At 30.8% G+C, this 19302-nt stretch overlaps 2 protein-coding genes across 2 annotated transcripts; one reads left to right on the forward strand and one right to left on the reverse strand.

Annotated features, from left to right (window-relative positions):
- The first annotated feature begins 6927 nt into the window (after nt 1–6927).
- On the forward strand, nt 6928–8345 carry LOC122593818. Its single transcript, XM_043766270.1, has 3 exons — nt 6928–7257; nt 7358–7574; nt 7820–8345. Exons 1-3 carry the CDS (start codon nt 6982–6984, stop codon nt 8275–8277), a joined length of 951 nt encoding a protein of 316 aa, XP_043622205.1. The 5' UTR covers nt 6928–6981; the 3' UTR covers nt 8278–8345.
- Nucleotides 8346–13879: 5534 nt separating this feature from the next.
- On the reverse strand, nt 13880–15609 carry LOC122593623. Its single transcript, XM_043766048.1, has 3 exons — nt 15276–15609; nt 14949–15177; nt 13880–14438 (listed from the first exon to the last, which is right to left on the reverse strand). The coding sequence occupies exons 1-3, from the start codon at nt 15555–15557 to the stop codon at nt 13981–13983; spliced, it is 969 nt and encodes a 322-aa protein (XP_043621983.1). The 5' UTR covers nt 15558–15609; the 3' UTR covers nt 13880–13980.
- Nucleotides 15610–19302: the final 3693 nt, after the last annotated feature.

Genomic DNA, 19302 nt, shown 5'->3' on the forward strand with positions numbered 1-19302 from the left:
GAATGGGTTTAATGTTTTTGTATGATATAAAATGTTTGGTTAGTAGCGATATATATGATAGATTGATATTAAACATTTAAAGTCACAAAGTTCACTATTTTACATAACTATTACTCGTAAAACTTAATAATTCAGTATATTTTGAATAATCATACCTATTCTTTTATTCCTTTACTTTCTAACCTAGAATTATTTACTTGTCTCAGTTACAAACAAAACACCTCCTAAATAACAACCCAACTTCTTGTACTACGAAAAGTTCCATAAGCACATACTAACATACAGCTTTATACCTTCAATCAATGGTTAAGATTAATCAATATAATATAGTTGATACTGCGTAACTAACGGGCTTAACCAGGCCTTTGCCTACATTTAGGTTATGGGCTTAGTTAGGCCTTTCTCTAGTTGTTTCATTGGACACTTTAGAGACTATATATCGATTTACATGTTGGCCGGAGGGTGTTAGCTTTTTTCACATCACTGACGTTATGTTATGATATCTTTGTAATATCAATGTGAGATTAACTACATTTAGTCTCAACAACACTGACTAATTTACATTTATATTATCATCTTTGGTGTGGTATGTGGTACCAAAATATCAAATAACCAATCATCATAAATATCCTGCCTGATATATCTATATATATTATGGATTTAAATAATGTAACGTTTAGCACACGACATATCAATTCACCACAATTTTGCACTGACATGCTATCCCTTGTAATCAACGGCAAAATTGTATGAGCAACAGAACAAGTAATGTAGAATCATCGATCAATATAACTTATATTTAATAGTTTCTGATATGTAACAATAATCTATTTTGTTTTGTTAATCAAAGTTTACTCTGAATTGGTGACTTGATGTCGGAATATGAGTGGATGGTACTGTTGGTGACTTGGTGACACGATAATACTTTAGTGATTTGGCAGCTACTTAAGGTAACTGTTCAAAAATAAAAAATAAAAAATGTAAAAGTATGCAATATATAGTAAATGACAAATTTGTCTTCTTTTATTTTGATGGTAAATTTGAGTTCAATGACATGTCTCTTTGTATACCCAATTTTGATTATAGAGAAAATTCATCTTTGAGAAAACGTCTATCTTTGTTATTAGGTACATTTTGCGCATATTAATATTTGAACAAAAGATTATAAGATCTCAAGTTTCGCCAATAATATACTAATCCATTTAGTGACACATTTTTCGTTATTATATCAAGTGCCAGATACTTTCATAACTTCTACTTAAGAACCGAATAATTTTTTATAATTTCAAATTAGTGACATCTTTTGTATTTATCTTCAAGTCAAAAATTCCGAGTTACAACTACATATTATTACTTGAGTTTAACAAAGATATTTTCAATTGCGTTTGTAGTGGGATAAAAATAGCTCATTGCATAAACAAACGAATGGGACAACGAAACTTTGTACAACATGTGTTGGTCGCAGTCATTAAAAATCAAAATAATTAGTATATGTAAATATGACTTCGACGTACTTAGTTGAGGATATTAATATGACTAACGGGCTGATATACAAAGATGGGCCGAACAGCCGGCCGAACAGCTTAATAAACAAAGCTGAAGTATGTGGCTACTTAATCAGCCCGACCTCACTCTGGTATTTGAGGAGTATATATAAGAATAGGATCTCACTTGAACCATATAACTTTCTACACTCATTATCCACCCTTTTAAAAAGGGAAGTGATATTTATACAACAACATTTAGCCATATACAACAAATGTATAAATTGTATAACGCAGTACAATTATCTCATGCAGTATTTGTTGTAGATGCCTAAAATTTGTATCACTTCCCTTTTAAAAATAGAAAGTGTTACACAATAGTTACATACGAAAGTACGAAATTGCCCTTAATAAACAGCCCTTATGGAAAGGGTTATTAAAGATTATCAAATTTGTCGTTAATGAATTAATTTACACTCTAAACCTTTCTCTTGTTAATTTACATTTTAAATCCTTATTTTGTAAAATATTTTCAGTAGCTATTATCTTTACATCAACTTACACTACTCGACACCAATTGTTGATGTCATCACCACACGTCACTAATACCACTAAACCACCGTCGCATGTTACTTGTCGCCACATTACGAGGATACCATGCTCGTTTCAAGCTAAAGTTTGTGAATAAAAAAACTGCTCATTTGCGATTCTAAGGGTACTTAATTCGTTAATTTATATCAAAAAATCATTACAAGAATGACAACGGTATCCAACAATGATATTCAATATTTATTGTTAAAGGAAACCTGTTGGAAATATTAAGATTTCACAAAGAAACACATTCAACGAGAAAATCACAAAACCACCATATATTGGGTACGTCATACAATATTTATGTACAAGTGATTCTTATGCTATAATCACTCTCCAAAATTCAATTAAATATTTCCACATTTCAAACAAATTCAACACAAACTCTCAACTCTGCTTCATCTTCCACCAAATCTTCTTCTCTACGATACCCTCCAAATCCACTTCTCAATGACTTTCCGGTGACCCTTTTTGCCGTAGCACACGATGCACCGCTACCAGCCGCCACCACTGCACCATTTGAAAAATTGGAAGGTCTCGATGAAGAAGAGGATGATGAGAATGTAGTGTTGCCAGAATCAGCCTCATGGTGTTTCAAAAGTTCGGACAAGAGTAATACGAGGGAAGCCATATTCTATTCTATTTTTTGTTTTTTTGCACTTGCAAAATCTATGAGATTATATTATTATGCTACACAACTTAAATAAAAATGTTGTGTGGAAATGTGTATATATATGGGTGGGTTGGGCTTGGTATCATTGAAAACTCAGCCCATTGTTACAATATAATATTGTGGCTGGTGATTCTCTGTTGGCCGCTCCTTCTATATTTCGGCTGTTGGTTTTTACTTACCAACTAGAAATTTTAAAACTTTTATTTAATGGAGTATACGTACATAGAGGTTTCTAGAATTTATATAATATTTGAGGCACAAACTACTAATGTTATTAAGGATTTGTTGTAACGTACGTATTATATTAAATCTATCTTTTTGTATATATAATGCACATTAATAAAGTTTATATTCGATCTATGGTTTACTCAAAGTATGAACTTTATATATATATATAGAGAGAGAGACACACACACACCATGGTACCCGCGCAATGCGACGGCGGCGACGGGTTCGATAGTCTAGTGGTGACGGTATTATTGGTATTGGTGGTGACGGTATCAAGTGGTATAGGTTGATGTAAAGGGGTTTAGAAGATAAGGATTTAAAGTGTTAATTATTAAAATAAAGGCTTAAAGTGTAAATTAATTCATTAAGGTCAAATTTGATAATTTATAAAAACTCTTTCCATTGTGGATATTTATTAGGGATAATTTAGTACTTTTACATTTAACCATTTTTTAACGCTTTCTATAATTTATAGAGTTGATAATTATTTAAAAAAGAGTATAGATAGTGCATACTAGGCCTTTTAAATTAGTATTGTAGAATATGATGTTTTATCCGTCTTAATTTGGCGACGAATTAGCAAATGTATTCTTTAACTCATTGTAACTTAGCATAATTTCAACACTAGTTTATTAAAAATGATGCAGCTTTGTGTCTTCTTCGTAAAGCTTAAGATTGAACTTTGTTAAAAGAATCAAATGAATTGTGTGATTCGCACAAACCTGCATGAACATTTAAAAAAACAAATTAACCAATGCAAATAATCGTCTTCATTTAACTTGTTTGTATATATCAAAACAAATTTAAATTATATTATAATTCAAATTAAATAATACTGATAGCTACATATAAAAGATACCAACCATTGGGCCATCCGTTCATTACTTCAATTCATTGTTATGTGCACCCGGAAACACAAACTATTGCAACATGAAAACGTGTGATCACATTCAGTTGTTTTTCTACAATAACTCGACACTTTTTGTTATCATATCGGTAGTAGTATTCATTTTCTTATAGTAGTTGTCTCATGGCCATAAATCCATCCGGTCTTATGGCAAGTGTGCGAGTGTTGTGTCTATAACCAAATAATGAATGTGATAACTAAAGGGATGATCAACGAAGTGTTTTGATCCTGTTTGAAAGTTTATTGATTTAATATATATATTTATTAAAACGACAAATATACAATACTACTAAATTAAACCAATGATCTTTTAAACACTTTATAATATTATTTCATCCCAACTAGTCTATCTTTTTAACACCCATTAGTTTTAATTTTAACCACTGGATTGATAGCCCAGTAGCCAACCGCCCCCTGCAAATCCGGGCCCTGCCATGTGATGCCCTATTGAATATAAAGGGTCGCAAGTTCGAATCTCGGCTTGCACACATGAGGATTTATTCCGCTGTGGGGTATTTGGTGGAGGGGTTTCACAGGGACACGGGTTGTGCGGCCTGTTCGTGTCGGAACCAATGCGATTCCGGGGATCGGGGTGTTCCCTCCAAGCTACACCTTTTGAATTTTAACAACAAACAAACATTTTTTTTTAAAACGACAATCTACTCCTACTTTTAAATTACACGTATGCCTGAGATGAAACCTAGGACTCTTGAAAAAACATTAATTTCATCCAGCTATTAGTATTTCTATCTAGTAAGTCATTTCACAAGACAACTAATAACTTTAGCGAAGTAAGACGAGTCAAGGTCGTCGGTCACTGTTGATTGACTACGAAATAATCGATCCCACTAGTGGTATAATTGGGCCTGAGTTCGGATTGGGCTTTGTTTTATCCTGGAGCTAACCTAACATCCTAACCTGAGCTATACATGGACCACTCAATTGCTTCTTGCAAAATGAAAAGAAAAAAATATATAAACAAAAGATAAATGATTTTTAATGTAACGGGTCCATTCTGTCACATCAATTTCTAAATCTTTTTTTTATATAGATTGTTTGTCAAGATATCATTCCTCGTATGCAAATAAATATCAAGTAAAGTTATATCAACCATTTAAGTAATGTATACATTTTTAATAATTCCTTTACTTACGTGTGGTGATTATGTGAATAGATATTTGTCTTCGGAAGGGAAAAAAAATACGAGAGAGATGTTTACAAATTAAAAATACTTTCAAAATTAAACTGCCTCCATTCCATAATTATTATCAACATGAATCACACGGTTTAGTAGAAGTACAAATAATATAAGCTGTCGCCGTTAATGTTTAAATTTGACACAAAAGGAGTAGTTTGCTAATAAAATAAAAAAGAAAAAAGTAGTTTGTTATGATTTTTCAGGTCGGTAAAATGCTTCTAAGCTTTTAAATCAAATTAATAGTCATCGACTTGTATCTCTTAAGTTCCAATTGTTTGTAAAATATCACTGATGGAGTAATGGACAATATCGATCGTCAAGGATTGAACTAAATCGATCTGGTTTTTGACAACCCTGGTATAAAGATATATCCAAAATATTGACAAGTAGAGGAATTTGTCATATACAGTACATTATTGCAACTTGGGGAACATTCATGGACTTTACGCCGCATATAAAAAATAGTATATATTTTGGATAATTGGATAATAAAATAAAAAATATATAGGTGATAGCATAGAACCAGCCTGATTAGATAAACGTAGTACTCATTATTATTAATTTAATATTAATAATAAGTCCATGGTTACATCCTAATTCATCCTTACGGCTTACTTACAGGCTGTTAAGTTGGGCCCATGAGTCCACGAGCATCCCCTCTGGCTGCACGCGATAGACTGCAGTCCGCAATGAGAGTATATGTGATGGATTCGGATATACTACGGGTTCTTTAAAGCTTATCATTAGGTTCCATAAATGGTCCCTGTAGTATTTTACTATTTTCGATCTAAGCCATTTGATTTTGTAATCTATATTTCTGACCCAAGTGACGATAAAGGCATGTGTCATGTGTGTACGTTCTAAAATTGAAGATACCCATTTAGTCATTTACAATGGAGGAGCTATATAATGAATAAAGGTGGTCATGACAATCTCATAATTTATATAAAATTTTATATTTTTAGTACTATTTCTATATATTTAATTAGATTTAAGATAATTAACAATTCCAAATTAAGATAATTGAATTTTTTAGTTTAATATTATACTTATTAGTACCATGAAAATTGTTCGTCGACCCATGATAAGAATCATATCTCCACCACTGACACTTTACTCATATTTTTTGTTATGAGCGATTTACTTTTCACCTTTTTTGTTGTTGATAAAAGTCAAAACTCAAAATTTAAACTACTTATAAGTTACTGTATAATTTTTTCCCTATAACTTAAAACTTTTACCATTTGGTGAACTACGATCTATATAACTTCGTTTTTGGTATATTTGATAAGTTATCAACTTATTAGTTATGAGTTTAAGTTTTATACTATATACTTGTAAGATATGTATATTTATGTAGAATTCTTTCTAAAAGATATATATATGTGCAAAATTACGTTAAAGTATGACTCTTATTCCAGATAACACATCACAAATTTTTGCATATGCATTGAATTTAGACATGACATAACTCATAAGACGCTCATTACATATTTTCCACCGTATATCATATCATATGTATTTAATAATAACATACTAACATGGAGAAAGAGGACTTTACAACAATAATATTAATTTGGGTATAAAAGAAAAATAAAAATAAAGAGTAACATATGAGTAAAAGACGTTGAAAGTTGAAGGGCTTTTTTTTTTTTTTGTCTCTGCGTGAAAACATTAAGAAATATCCGAATATATGTTAAGCATATCTTGACTCAAACTTACGTGGATCCAACCAATCATCTTTGACCCTCATGCAATCTAATAGCAACACGCCACGTCGAATTTACCACTCTCTATATAAAAGCAGCACTTTTCTCTATTTAACTCGTTGCAACTTTACCTAAAACCTTAACTTATTGAAAAAAAAAAAAGAAGAGGGAATCTATAATATTTTGGGTCAATGAGCAAAGCCACCACTCGTACTATCATGAGTCACCGTATCCTGTCACCAAATCACGACTACGATGCCGTAGATCATCCACATGATCAACCGATGTTACAACTATCCGGTTCCATATTCGGGTTCCTCGAAGAAGAAGTAAACATATTATCATCTCCCGAAAACGATATATATGACAGTCAACATAATATAGAAGAAGATGGAGATGAGACCGAAAACCCGGAAGATATTGAACATAAGATCAAATTTTGGGAGACACAATGCCAAAATTTACATGTAAGTCTAGATATATATTAAATTATTATTTATAGTACCTTTTTTAAAATTATAATAATAACTTAACAAGTACTGGTGCATTTTATTTATTTATCAACAGACAACGTTGTTTAGGACAACAAGTTTAGAATCCAAAATCCGAAGTATAACAAAAGAAATACTAAAGGAAGTTGCGAATGTTTGTTTGTGCTCTATACCGGTTGTTGGTGGTTGCCAGAGTTGCAAGATGAGAGAAATTTGTAGCAGGCTACAAAATTCTGGTTATAATTCAGCTATTTGCAAGTCCAAATGGAAGAGCTCTTTAGATATTCCTTCAGGTAACTGATATTTTTTATTTCTTTAACTCCATTTTCATTAAATGCTAACCACAAATAATACGTTTTTCCTAAAAAACATTTCCACACGTGTTTGACAAAAAAAAAAAAGTCGAAATCAGTCATATTCGATTGTTAGTTCTGTTTTGAGATCGTTCCATTTAAGTATTTTGGTATGTTTAGGAATTTATGTCTCATTGTCGTTACTATAGTTAATCAAGTTTAATTTGTTAATTTTTGTGATACAGGAGAACACACGTTTGTGGACGTGATCGACAACACTAATCCAAAGAAAGGAGAGGTGAGAGTGATAATCGAGTTGGAATTACGCGGCCAATTTGAGATGAAGAAAGGAAGTCAGGAATACAACAATCTTGTATCTAAAATTCCCGAAGTATTCGTGGGAAAATTTGATAGATTACAAAGTGTAGTCAAAATAGTTACCAACGCGGCCAAGAAATGCATGAAGGAAAAGAAAATGCATTTGGGGCCGTGGAGAAAACAAGAGTATATGCAAGCCAAGTGGCTTAGAGTAACCGAACGGACTACTACCACGAAGACCTTAATCATCAAACCATTAATGGCAGTCGATGGTTATTTGACACGACCGGCGAAGGTTAAAGCGTCAATGCTAACGATGGATCTTCTAGACAACAACATGTCGAATATGTCGTACTTGTATGCACATACCGTTCAAGTTTTGTAGAAAATCATATCGTATAATTAATTAATAAGATATATGTGCGTACCCAAATTATGCACATACTTGTATGAGCGCTTACTATATAGTTTACAAATCGAATTTCATTTGACAATTTTGTAGAATACTAAAGTCAAAATCAAAGTTTAATGTATCTAAATAAGATGTATACTATACCTCTGTACGTCTTCAGTTTATCGTATGTGTAATCTTATGACATCTTAATATCTTATTATACGATGCATATATAGATAGTGACCATTTGATATATGAAGTACAAAGCTGTAACTTCTGGATTATGTAAAGAAAAAAACTTTTGATTAATCCTCTTAACAAAATAACTTAAAAATCATATTAATCATTAAATAATGACAAAGGATAGAATTAAAGGATAATATATGGTTCAACATTACTTTAACATGTGTATTATAGATGGATACTTTTAGAAGATCTCCATCCATTATAGATGGAGTTATAGAGCTTTCAGCTTTGTATTAAACTAGTTTGTAGTCTCCTTTGTTTGACGTTATGTTATTTTCTTAGGTCGTGTTCTTGAGTTTTTTTTAATGAAGGAAGAGGGAAGAAGAGAAGAGAGATGAATGGAAGAGAAAGAGTAGATTTTTTTTCCTTTCAAATCATCCCAAAATTGGGATGAAAATATCCTTAACAAAATCTATTGAATTCTCCTTCCATATATTTTCCTTTCTTTTCTCTTTTTTTAAATAAAACTAAAGAGCACAAAAAATTTTAATATCCTTCATAATCTTTTCATTTCCCTTTTAGAAAAAACTCAAGAACATACCCTTAGGGGTGTTTGGTATGATGGAATGGAAAGGGGAGAAAGGGAATGAGAAAGACTTCCCTTGTTTGTTTGCGACGAAGAAAGGGAATGAGAAAGGAGAAAGGGGAATCAATTTCATTCTCTCCATTCTCTACAAATTGTATTTGTAGAGAATGGAATGTAATAAATGTAGTATAATTTAAAATTTTATTTTTTATATATATTCATTCTCTGTTGGTACCAAACAACGGAATCCATTCTCTTTCCAAATACTCATTCTCTTTCTCACTATTTCTATTCTCTATTACATTTCCATTCTCTATTATTCACTCCTACCAAACACCCCTTATAGTGAATACTTTTTATTTGATTCTCATTATTATACATCATGAGTTAAAATCATGTACTATTCAACTAGTTATAACAGAGTTTCTTTTTTCAAAATAAAAACTTCATAATGTTTTCGTTACTTTCTTACTGCAATTTTGGAGATAATATTGATTATTACAGTACTTTTTTAATTCTGAAATGTAAATTGTGTGTTGGAGACATGTGATTTTTTCTAATAAATGTAGATACATGTATGGTCTTATATCATATATATATAAATTACACTTCGTATCACCAACCAAATGATTGTAGTCCACCTAAATTGAACTATCGATATGACCCATTATGTACAATTTTTCATGCAGATTAAATGAACATCATTTTATAGTCTTAATCTTATATAAAGACTAACCCAACTTGTAGAAAATCATTGACTTTACGCCGCATATCGAAGACGAGAATAAATATACGGTTCTGTAGAGAAGATAGCTTAACTGTTAATTTGTTACTTATATTATTCTAACTTAAGCTGGTTTATTTGGTTTTATGTACGTATAGATAACACGATCAAGCTTTTCGATTCATGGAATGTGAAGTTCAAGGGCCTTTTTCCGATGTAATCATTTATGGCAGTTAGGGTTTGTTCATTCAAAATATTTGTATTAAAACCCCTTTTGTTTAAGTATTTATCATATGGTTGTTCGTTATATTGTGTTCATGGACGGTTCTACAATGGGGCAGTGTGGGCAACTGCCCCTATTCCAATTTTGATACAATATAATTTTTTAGAGGTATATTTGTAATTTTTTTCCCAAAAATTTAAATAATTAAAAAAAATACATACAAATGTCACCATCATTGTGATAATCCTCTTATTTAGAAGTATGTTACTTATGTTGGAAGCATTAATTTTGAGATAAATCCTTTATTGTTGTAGTAAAAATTGTATATCATTGATTTCGATATATTATACATTGTTAAATAGTATAGCTGTCTGTAAAAATGTTATTTTCTTTTCAAAGTACGTACTATATAAAAGTAATCACAATATCCAGGTGAAAATTTATGTAGAGGGTTAATTGTATATCATTGATTTCGATGAACTTATTTTATGTTATTTAATATAACGCAACTTCTGGGTTACCACATGCTCCAAAATTGCAAAGACCAATGTTCATGTTAAAGATAGATGTTCCCATAACTGATACTCACCTATACTAAACTCGGTTTTCTCAACACCGATCGTTGATAATTAACTTAACTCGATGTTAAACAAATTATTTTAGGGGTTCATTTTTTCTATTAGGTGAGGGCCAATTTTTTTATAAAGATTTTTCCCCAGAGATGACTCTAATAAATATAATAAGTGACATTTAAATTTGCTCCCTCGTACAAAACGTTTTGGCTCCGTCCCTGATTGTGTTCTTGTTACTGAATCATCTCGTATCCTTTTTAGGTTATATATAAGTTTTAAATAATTTTACATGTTCTTTATCGCTTATATTTGATCATAGGTTCCAAAATGATCCATAATGTATAACTTTTCTGAATTTCAAATAAGGTTGTTTCAACTTTAGTCCGATAAACTAAATGATCACCGTTTGGTTCTTAGAGTGTATAAGAATAAGGTGGAATGAAATTTAAAACTTTTTATGTTAACCTAACATGCATGTCATAAAAAAAAAAAAAATCAAAATTGCATTTCATCAAATTAACCAAACGGCCCAGAAACTTGTGAGACAATTTTCATGAGATAGTCGTAAAGTGATCGTGTGTCTTTTGATGCATTTGGGGATTTTCACTAGAAAGGGCTTAATTAACAGACATGATTTGTCACATGACATTTGATGCGTCTTTCATTCTCCGAAACTATTAGGGCAATAGATAGTTTCAAATAACATAAATAAGAACTTGTTTGAGTTTTAACTTTTATTTAACTTAAGAAACGGATAAATATTTATAAACATGTTTTAATATGTTCCTTTACCTTATGAAATATATTACCCTTCTCCCATTTAAGTACAACTAACGCAAATAACAAAAAATACCATTGGTGGTTTATTATGAGTTACCTAGCTACATCCATATAAAAAAAAATCCTCATAATAAAATAAATTATAAAATCATTCCCTCTACTCTTACAATTATAACCTACGCTACCCGTCGCCGTTATCATACCATTGTCGTCACTACCACGACCATCGCTACCATGAGTAGTCATCGCCGCCTCCACCACTATTAGTCATCGCCGTTGCCGCTTCACCGCGCCGTTTTGCACTATTTCCCTTTACTAAAGATTGGTTTGTTCATTTTGGATTTGTATCGATGAAAGGAGACAAACACTTACTAAGAAACACTACAACACAAACACCTAATTAATAAGAAACACTATGATTTAAATTCAAGAGTAGAAAATATTCTTGGAATATAATTATCTAACATATTTAATTGTGACATCAACGTCCTATTGTTGTTGCTAGACATACCTTGAGTCCTTAATTAAGCTCTCATTTTTACACTTTCAAATATTTTCTACCAATAATCTATTACAACTTATCGGGATCTTTATTTACACAAGCAGCTCAGTTTTCCATTTTGAGTGGGCTTCTTCCTAAATAAGGTGGCGTGACATGACGTAAGTCGCTCTCTTGTGAGGAAGCCTATGCCTCTTAGCCTTGAATATTAATATTTCATATTTTAAGAAACATCGATTTCATTTATTATGAGTAAATATGTGCTTGTAAGACATAAAACTAGACAATTGATAAATGCAGTCGTTTAGTGCCGCATTTAACATAAATATAAAAAAATTATACCTTACATATCTTAAACTCACCCTTGAAGTTTATTATAAATGCATAACTGTTTAATGCAATTTAACTATTGTACTTAAAGTTGCTATTAACAAAATTCATATATCCCTAAATAGAATTATTCTAGTTACTTACACTTTTCTTATCTATTATGGTTACAACAAAACCCATAAAGAGATAACATAGACTATTTTTAAGAAGGAAGTGATATATCTACAATTACTTTTTGTCATTTACAACAATATATGCATAAAACAGTTATACACTGTGCTGTAAAATATATATAATTATTGTAAATAGTTAAAAAGTAATGTACAACATTTTTCTTTATCAAAAAAATCTAGAATGATTGACAATTACATGAAGGTACAGGTTACATAATATCGTTAATTCTTTATCTTATCTTAATATATACTATAAGACAGTTGAACTAATGACTTATTAACCAATCAAATCGTTCAATTTTATCAAATTGACTCTCGCTTATTTTATCATTTAGATAAACTATAAATTAAAAATCCTAATAATAATTATCCAAATATATTATTATATTAATATTTATAATAATTTGTAGAAAAAGTCTCATTAATTTACACTTTTTTGTTTTTCATAAAAAATTTACACTTTTTAGCCCTCAATACTTAATTTATATTTTTTTTAACCATCAACTTGAAAGGATTTAATTAAAATTTTCTTTAAAAAGTTACAAAAAGTATTTATATTAATTTTTTTTAAGTTACAATTGTCACTCAAATCAAGAATCTTAATTGTTATCAAAGAAAGTGAAAACAATCATAATTGTTATATAATTAAGTGATTGAAAATGAGTCTGCGTCATGAGCACATACGTATACTTGAATGTCAAGTACAAGATCACAAGTATAGTTATATTTTAATTCTGAATTATATTTTCATAATAATATTACATTATGAGTATAACTGATTTCAAAAACTTCTATGATATGGAAATTATTGTAGCATGTGCCTTATGGAATGACTATGTCGAACAATTCCATCAATATGTCTCAGCTAATAATGACAGTGACGAACATGCGATTATTGTACTACAACTTGCACATTATAACACTTAGAATCGTATATCTTCAAAATTATAAGATTTTATAAATTAAATGTATGAACATCTAATATTAATAATATCGTAAACTCTGTATCCAGTGTTGAACACGGGACTAAAATCTACTAATGCTACTAATCCAACTTGGAAAAAAATTATAAGTTGCCGCCTATACAAAGCAATAATTATTTTGGATAAGTCTTAATTTAGGTGATAGCGTGGAATTAGTATAAAATTAATCTCTCCAGGCTGTCAACAACTTGGGCCCCCACGAGCCCTTCCCACTAGCAACTCAATATAGTAGTTTACTGGTTTTACATCTCACCGATTGAATATTTTTCTCGTGTTAATATCAAATCCAGGTAGCACAGAAAAAGCATTTAAATATGAGACGAACATGGTTTTCGCGCGATGCGATGGCGGTGGTGAAAAAAACGGTCTAGTGATGTCAGTGATGGTACTATTGGTGGAGTGATAGTACTATTGGTGGCGGTGGTCTTAAGTGGTATAGGTTGATGTAATTGTGATAGTGAAAACTTTTAAAAGATAAAAGCTTAAAGTGTTAATTATTAAAATAAAAGTTTAAAGTGTTGATTATTAAAATAAAAGTTTAGAGTGTAAATTATAATTCATATATTTTACAGCTAACATATCCCGAGTGACAAACACTTAATTATATTGTTATACACCACCACACACAAAGTTTTTATTTACAAGACTTCAACCACGGGTGCATAATAGTTATGAACCTTCGGCAAATTATGATCAACAAGATCCATAGTTAGCATTGAAGCCCTAGCTTTAGTACTAACCGGGCTATTGAAATAATAATTATCAACCATCAACGGTTTGTTCAAAGCCATGGAAGTTGTTCGTTCGACGACTCTAAGCCATTTAGCTTCAACATAACGTTGTTTTCGCCACGGTCCTAGATGCATTTTCTTTTCCTTCATGCAACGTTTCGCGGCATTACTTAATATTTTAACTATATTTTGTAGTCTCTCAATTTTCCCGACAAACACATCGGGGAGTTTTGATACGAGATCATTGTACTCCACGCTTCCTTTCTTCATCTCGAATTGGCCCCGAAACTCTAACTCGATTATCACCCTCACTTCTCCTTTTTTGCAATTAGAATGATCGATTACGTCTACAAAAGTGTGTTCACCTATAAATAAAGAACAACAATAATTGAAACTTTAGTGAAAAAGGTAATATATAATAATAAGTTAAAAGTTAAGCTAATACTAATAAAAATCATTTTACCAAGGCCCACATTAATGGATTTAGTATGTTACTTTTACTACTTTATGAAAGAGATTTATGATCATAAATACTTTAGATATAAATATGAATCATCTTTCTTTATGATAAACTTAAATAAGGATACATGATAGATATTGATACGGATATGTGATCTCGACAATTATAAAATGGACTACTTGTTAACAAAGCTAGTATACATGATCATTTAATTAGTACATAAATATTTACCATAAAAGAAATATATTCACTAATACGCACTTTTTGGATTTTTTATGAATAAGGAACAGTAGTCATTTTTAAAGATTAATTTATCATATTGATACATATCATTTTACTATTATGTTATGTCATGAACAGCGGAATTCATTTTTTCTTTATTTGATACATAATATTAATAGTAAAGTAATTATACCCGATGGGATATCGAATGAGCTTTTCCATTTAGACTTGCAAATGGCAGAATTGTAACCGGAATCCTGTAACCGGCGACAGATTTCTGTCATTCGACAACTTCGACAGCCTGTGGATATCGGTCTCAAGCAAGAACATACATTGTTCTCGGCCGCCTCTAGTTCCGCAATTGCTTGTTTTGTTGTAGTTCTGATTTTCGATTCTAATGATGTTGTTCTATACAACGTTGTCTGCATATGATACCAACAAAATGTGCATAACATGTTAATTAGGATACAAAAAATATGTCACACCAAGTTTTTAAAAGGTCAACTAAAATGAAACTTACATGTAAATTTGTATGTTGGGTCTCCCAAAATTTAACTTTGTCCTCAATGCCTTCGGTGGCTTTTTCGATCTCATCTTCGTCTTCAAACTCTTGTTGAATTTCGGAGTAACCTTGGGATTCTAGGGACGAAAATATAGTATTTTCGTCCTCAAGAAACCCGAAGATCGAACCGGATAGTTGAATAGCCGGTTGATCATTAGGATTATTTTCGGCGTAATTGTAATTGTAACTTGGTGACAAGACACGGTGGCTCATCTGAATTCTTGTGGTGGCTTTGCCCATATTTGGACCTACCTTCACGTTTTCGATTTTTTTCTTTTTCTTTAAAAAAGTATTTTTGTTGCAATGAAAAACAATAATGAAAAAGGGTTTGTTTATATACAAAGAATGGTAAAGGGTGCGGATGATTGAAATGCCACGTGGATATATTGCCATTTGATGGTCCTCATCTTGACAGTCTAAGAGGTGGGCCCACCAGCTATGATACACGTCAGTGTTGAGTCATTAGCTTCTACAGGGGCTAGGGGATAAAGTAGAATATTCGGGAGTTTATTTTTCTATTCTTTCTAAATACCCATTCAACCTTCAGGTTTGGCAATTTTACATATCTTAGACATGAGGTTTTTGACAAGTTTTATATGCCCCCTTCAAGTGAGAAACATGTTCATCGCTTAAGCTGGTAAGCACCAATGTTTACATTGTGTCGAGCATTCGGAACATTGTAAATACACAAATAATACTGTAATATAAAAAATATGATGAGATTGAACCTAAATAAAAAGCGACTGTAACATCAATTCTTTAACACGTAAGCTTGTATATTTGTATTAGAGATAATAAGGTCATTGAACTTAAATTTATGCTCTTTAGATTTTTGTCTTTTGATTAACCTTCTATTGGACTATTTTTTAATTTTTGCCTTAAGCTTTTAGTCCAACATTTAACTTACATCATCTTTTGTCCAAAAAATCTATATGTTATTTTTCTTCTGAAAGCGGTAAAATTATTTTTAAACAATCAGAAATCTAGCATACATTAATACAATTTCGTAACAAATATATCAATTTGTATGTATATATTAAATGATGCGTAAAATCTTACAAGTATTTTAATTTGTATGGGCTTGGATAGGTATATATTGTTGGGGAAATTCGTAAATAACGAACAGATAACCGATAACCGGACATAATCAAATTCTGAAAGGCGTGTAATCACTTTCAGATTGAATCAATTTGGCGGTTCATCCAAACTATTCAATCGGATACAATTCAGATAATTTAGAATTTTCTGTGTGTTGTTATTTGAGAAAAGAACCATAAAGAAGAAAGAAGAAGAATGATCAGCAATTGTATTACGGGATGTTTTTATCATTATGTTGGCCCATAACTTCCTAAACGACACTTCATAAAAGATTTCAAAATTGCCACTTTTGGTCCCTCAAATTTAAAAAAATAAATTTTCGGATGGATTTTTACTATAGCAATTTAATGGACCCCGTCAGGAATTTTTACTATAGCAATTTCGAAACGATAGTTCATAAGGGATTTTTACTTGGACCCCGCTCCCATGGGTGTTGCCCCCAGACCCCCATACCATAGGGACAATAAATTCAAATAGGCGTGCGTTTCGCACCTTCAATCTTATATGATGTATTACTATGACGTAATTAATCAAACAAGTAAATCTAATTAAACTAAAATATCAAAGATATATTCCCTTCAATAATTATTGCATGTAGACTAGCCTTCTTTTTTCTTTTCTTTTTTCCTACTCATAAATATATGAGCATTATACGAGTATATTCTCATTTTGTCTGTATGATCGATCCGGTGAGACTACTCGTGGTATGGTACTATGGACCCCTGTGACAGCCTCATAACGAAGTAAATGAGGCTTATCTGATGAATGGTTGGTTTGGGGGTGGGGCCCAATTAATTATATCTTGTCGAGCACTTTCATGAATTTAGCGAATGGATTTAATACGCGGCGTAAAGCCAATGGTTACAAAATAAGGAAAACTATGATTAGACTATATTAGCCTTAGTCTACTTTTAGATTTACAAAACAGGATTTTTTTAAAAATTTTGTTTTCCATCGAACTATTTTTGGAGTTTACCAATAATGGTGATGACTGATGAGAGAAAAGACACCACTTTAGGAGTAGATCCATGTTCTCCACATGTTTGTAAGGGAATACATTTGAATATAAAAATAAAAAATAATTGATAAACTTAATTGACAAGTCTACAAATAAATTTATCTAGATGAAAACATATAACATGATAATTATTAAAAAAAAATAAAAATAGAATCATATTGTATCTGTAATATAACTAAAAAAAAGGGGTTGTGGGTGCACTCACATCCTTAACCTTCTCCTTTAGCATAATCTTTCATCCTTATTAATCCTTTAATTTTTTAATTTTAATCTGAATTAATTTACACTTTTTGTTTTCTATCACCAATTTATACTTTAACCCAATCTAAAACAATTAATTTACTTTGTTTTTTTCCATTACCAATTTACACTTTTACCCAATTTAAAAATAGTTAACTTACACTTTTTGATTTTACATCACCAATTTACACTTTCACCCAATTTAAAAATAATTATTTATACTCTTTGTTTTCTATCACTAATTTACACTTAAAAATAATTAATTTACTCTTTTTGGTGTTCCATCATCAATTTACAATTTCACCCCATTTAAAAATGATTAATTTATACTTTTTGTTTTCTATCACCAATTTACACTTAAAAATAATTAATTTACTCTTTTTGGTGTTTCATTATCAATTTACAATTTCACCCAAATTAAAAATGATTAATTTATATTTTTTGGTTTTATTGGTAATCTATAATATAACTCACGTACGACAATAAAAAAAAGAAGCTACGATCAACTACAAAAGGGTTTTTCTTTTTATATACTTTGCACATAATTAATCATCATTATTATTTTTTAACATTAAATTCTTATGTTATTGTTGTTATTATTATTATTCTTTTTAATTTAGTTTATTGTCGATTATAGGTTCATTATGGCTTTTTCTTCAACAACAAAAAATATGACCACATTAGTTCATCTTGAAGATCTTAAGCCAACACATGTTAACCATCATTTACGACTTCGTGTTGTGCATGTTGGACTGTTTCGGAGTGGAGCAACCCGGAGAAAATTCAAACGTTCGAGATGGTCTTTATTGATAAACTGGTATATGATGGATATATAAGGCTTTAGGTTTATGATTATCTGTATGCATAACTGTTAGTACAGTTTTGAAAACATAATAGAAAGTTCAATAAAAGAAACAAGAATTATTTATGTGTGAAAAAAACATTTATAAGAGGGAGCATAAATCTTATTGAAAAAATAATAGATATTTATATATAACTGTATTTTACAGTTTTACATTTACACTGTGATCATTTTACTTTTTTCTCCATGGATAGTTAAGATTATGAATTATAGTGATATATAAACATGTTTAATTCTTATAATTTATGTGATTTACATTTTCTTTTAAAAATTTTAATAAAATAGATCCAAACTGTTTATAGTTTTTTTTTATATTGAAAGTGAATTTTGTTTGAAATTTCGTGTCGTGATTCGACAACGAGAGGTTTAGCATACGTTGTTTTAACCGGATCCACGCTAAAGAGCTCTTTCGAAATAAAAATGCATATTTCAAATACCCAATTGGGGGGAAACTCCCTACTAATCCGTCCAAAGGCACAACGATTAATAGAGGTAACCCTGCCCTTTTAGACTTGAAACTGGGTATACTAAAGACAAGCCGTCATAAAAGGACTACCTATATCTCAAAGTTGATAGAATGAAGATTCAAACCTAAGATCTATAGATTACCAGAAAAACTCCAAACCACTTCACCGACTAGTAAAACCACTCCACCAACTATGTCACCTGAGACCTATAGTTACCTGAGACCTATATCTCAACTGTTTATAGTTTGTTCATGGCTTAAACGAGGAAAGGAATCAATCTAGGTACACGTCACATCCTAT

Source organism: Erigeron canadensis, chromosome 3, assembly GCF_010389155.1.
Source record: "Erigeron canadensis isolate Cc75 chromosome 3, C_canadensis_v1, whole genome shotgun sequence".
Lineage (NCBI taxonomy): Eukaryota > Viridiplantae > Streptophyta > Magnoliopsida > Asterales > Asteraceae > Erigeron > Erigeron canadensis.

What these genes read in the sequence shown, in the direction of transcription:
- LOC122593623 (XM_043766048.1), bottom strand. Translation starts at nt 15,557, where the DNA reads ATGGGCAAAGCCACCACAAGAATTCAGATGAGCCACCGTGTCTTGTCA. An exon ending in CCCAACATACAAATTTACAT is followed by an intron (nt 15,178 to 15,275) that starts GTAAGTTTCATT and finishes TATCATATGCAG; the next exon opens with ACAACGTTGTATAGAACAAC. An exon ending in CTCATTCGATATCCCATCGG is followed by an intron (nt 14,439 to 14,948) that starts GTATAATTACTT and finishes CTTTATTTATAG; the next exon opens with GTGAACACACTTTTGTAGAC.
- LOC122593818 (XM_043766270.1), top strand. Translation starts at nt 6,982, where the DNA reads ATGAGCAAAGCCACCACTCGTACTATCATGAGTCACCGTATCCTGTCA. An exon ending in CACAATGCCAAAATTTACAT is followed by an intron (nt 7,258 to 7,357) that starts GTAAGTCTAGAT and finishes ATTTATCAACAG; the next exon opens with ACAACGTTGTTTAGGACAAC. An exon ending in CTCTTTAGATATTCCTTCAG is followed by an intron (nt 7,575 to 7,819) that starts GTAACTGATATT and finishes TTTGTGATACAG; the next exon opens with GAGAACACACGTTTGTGGAC.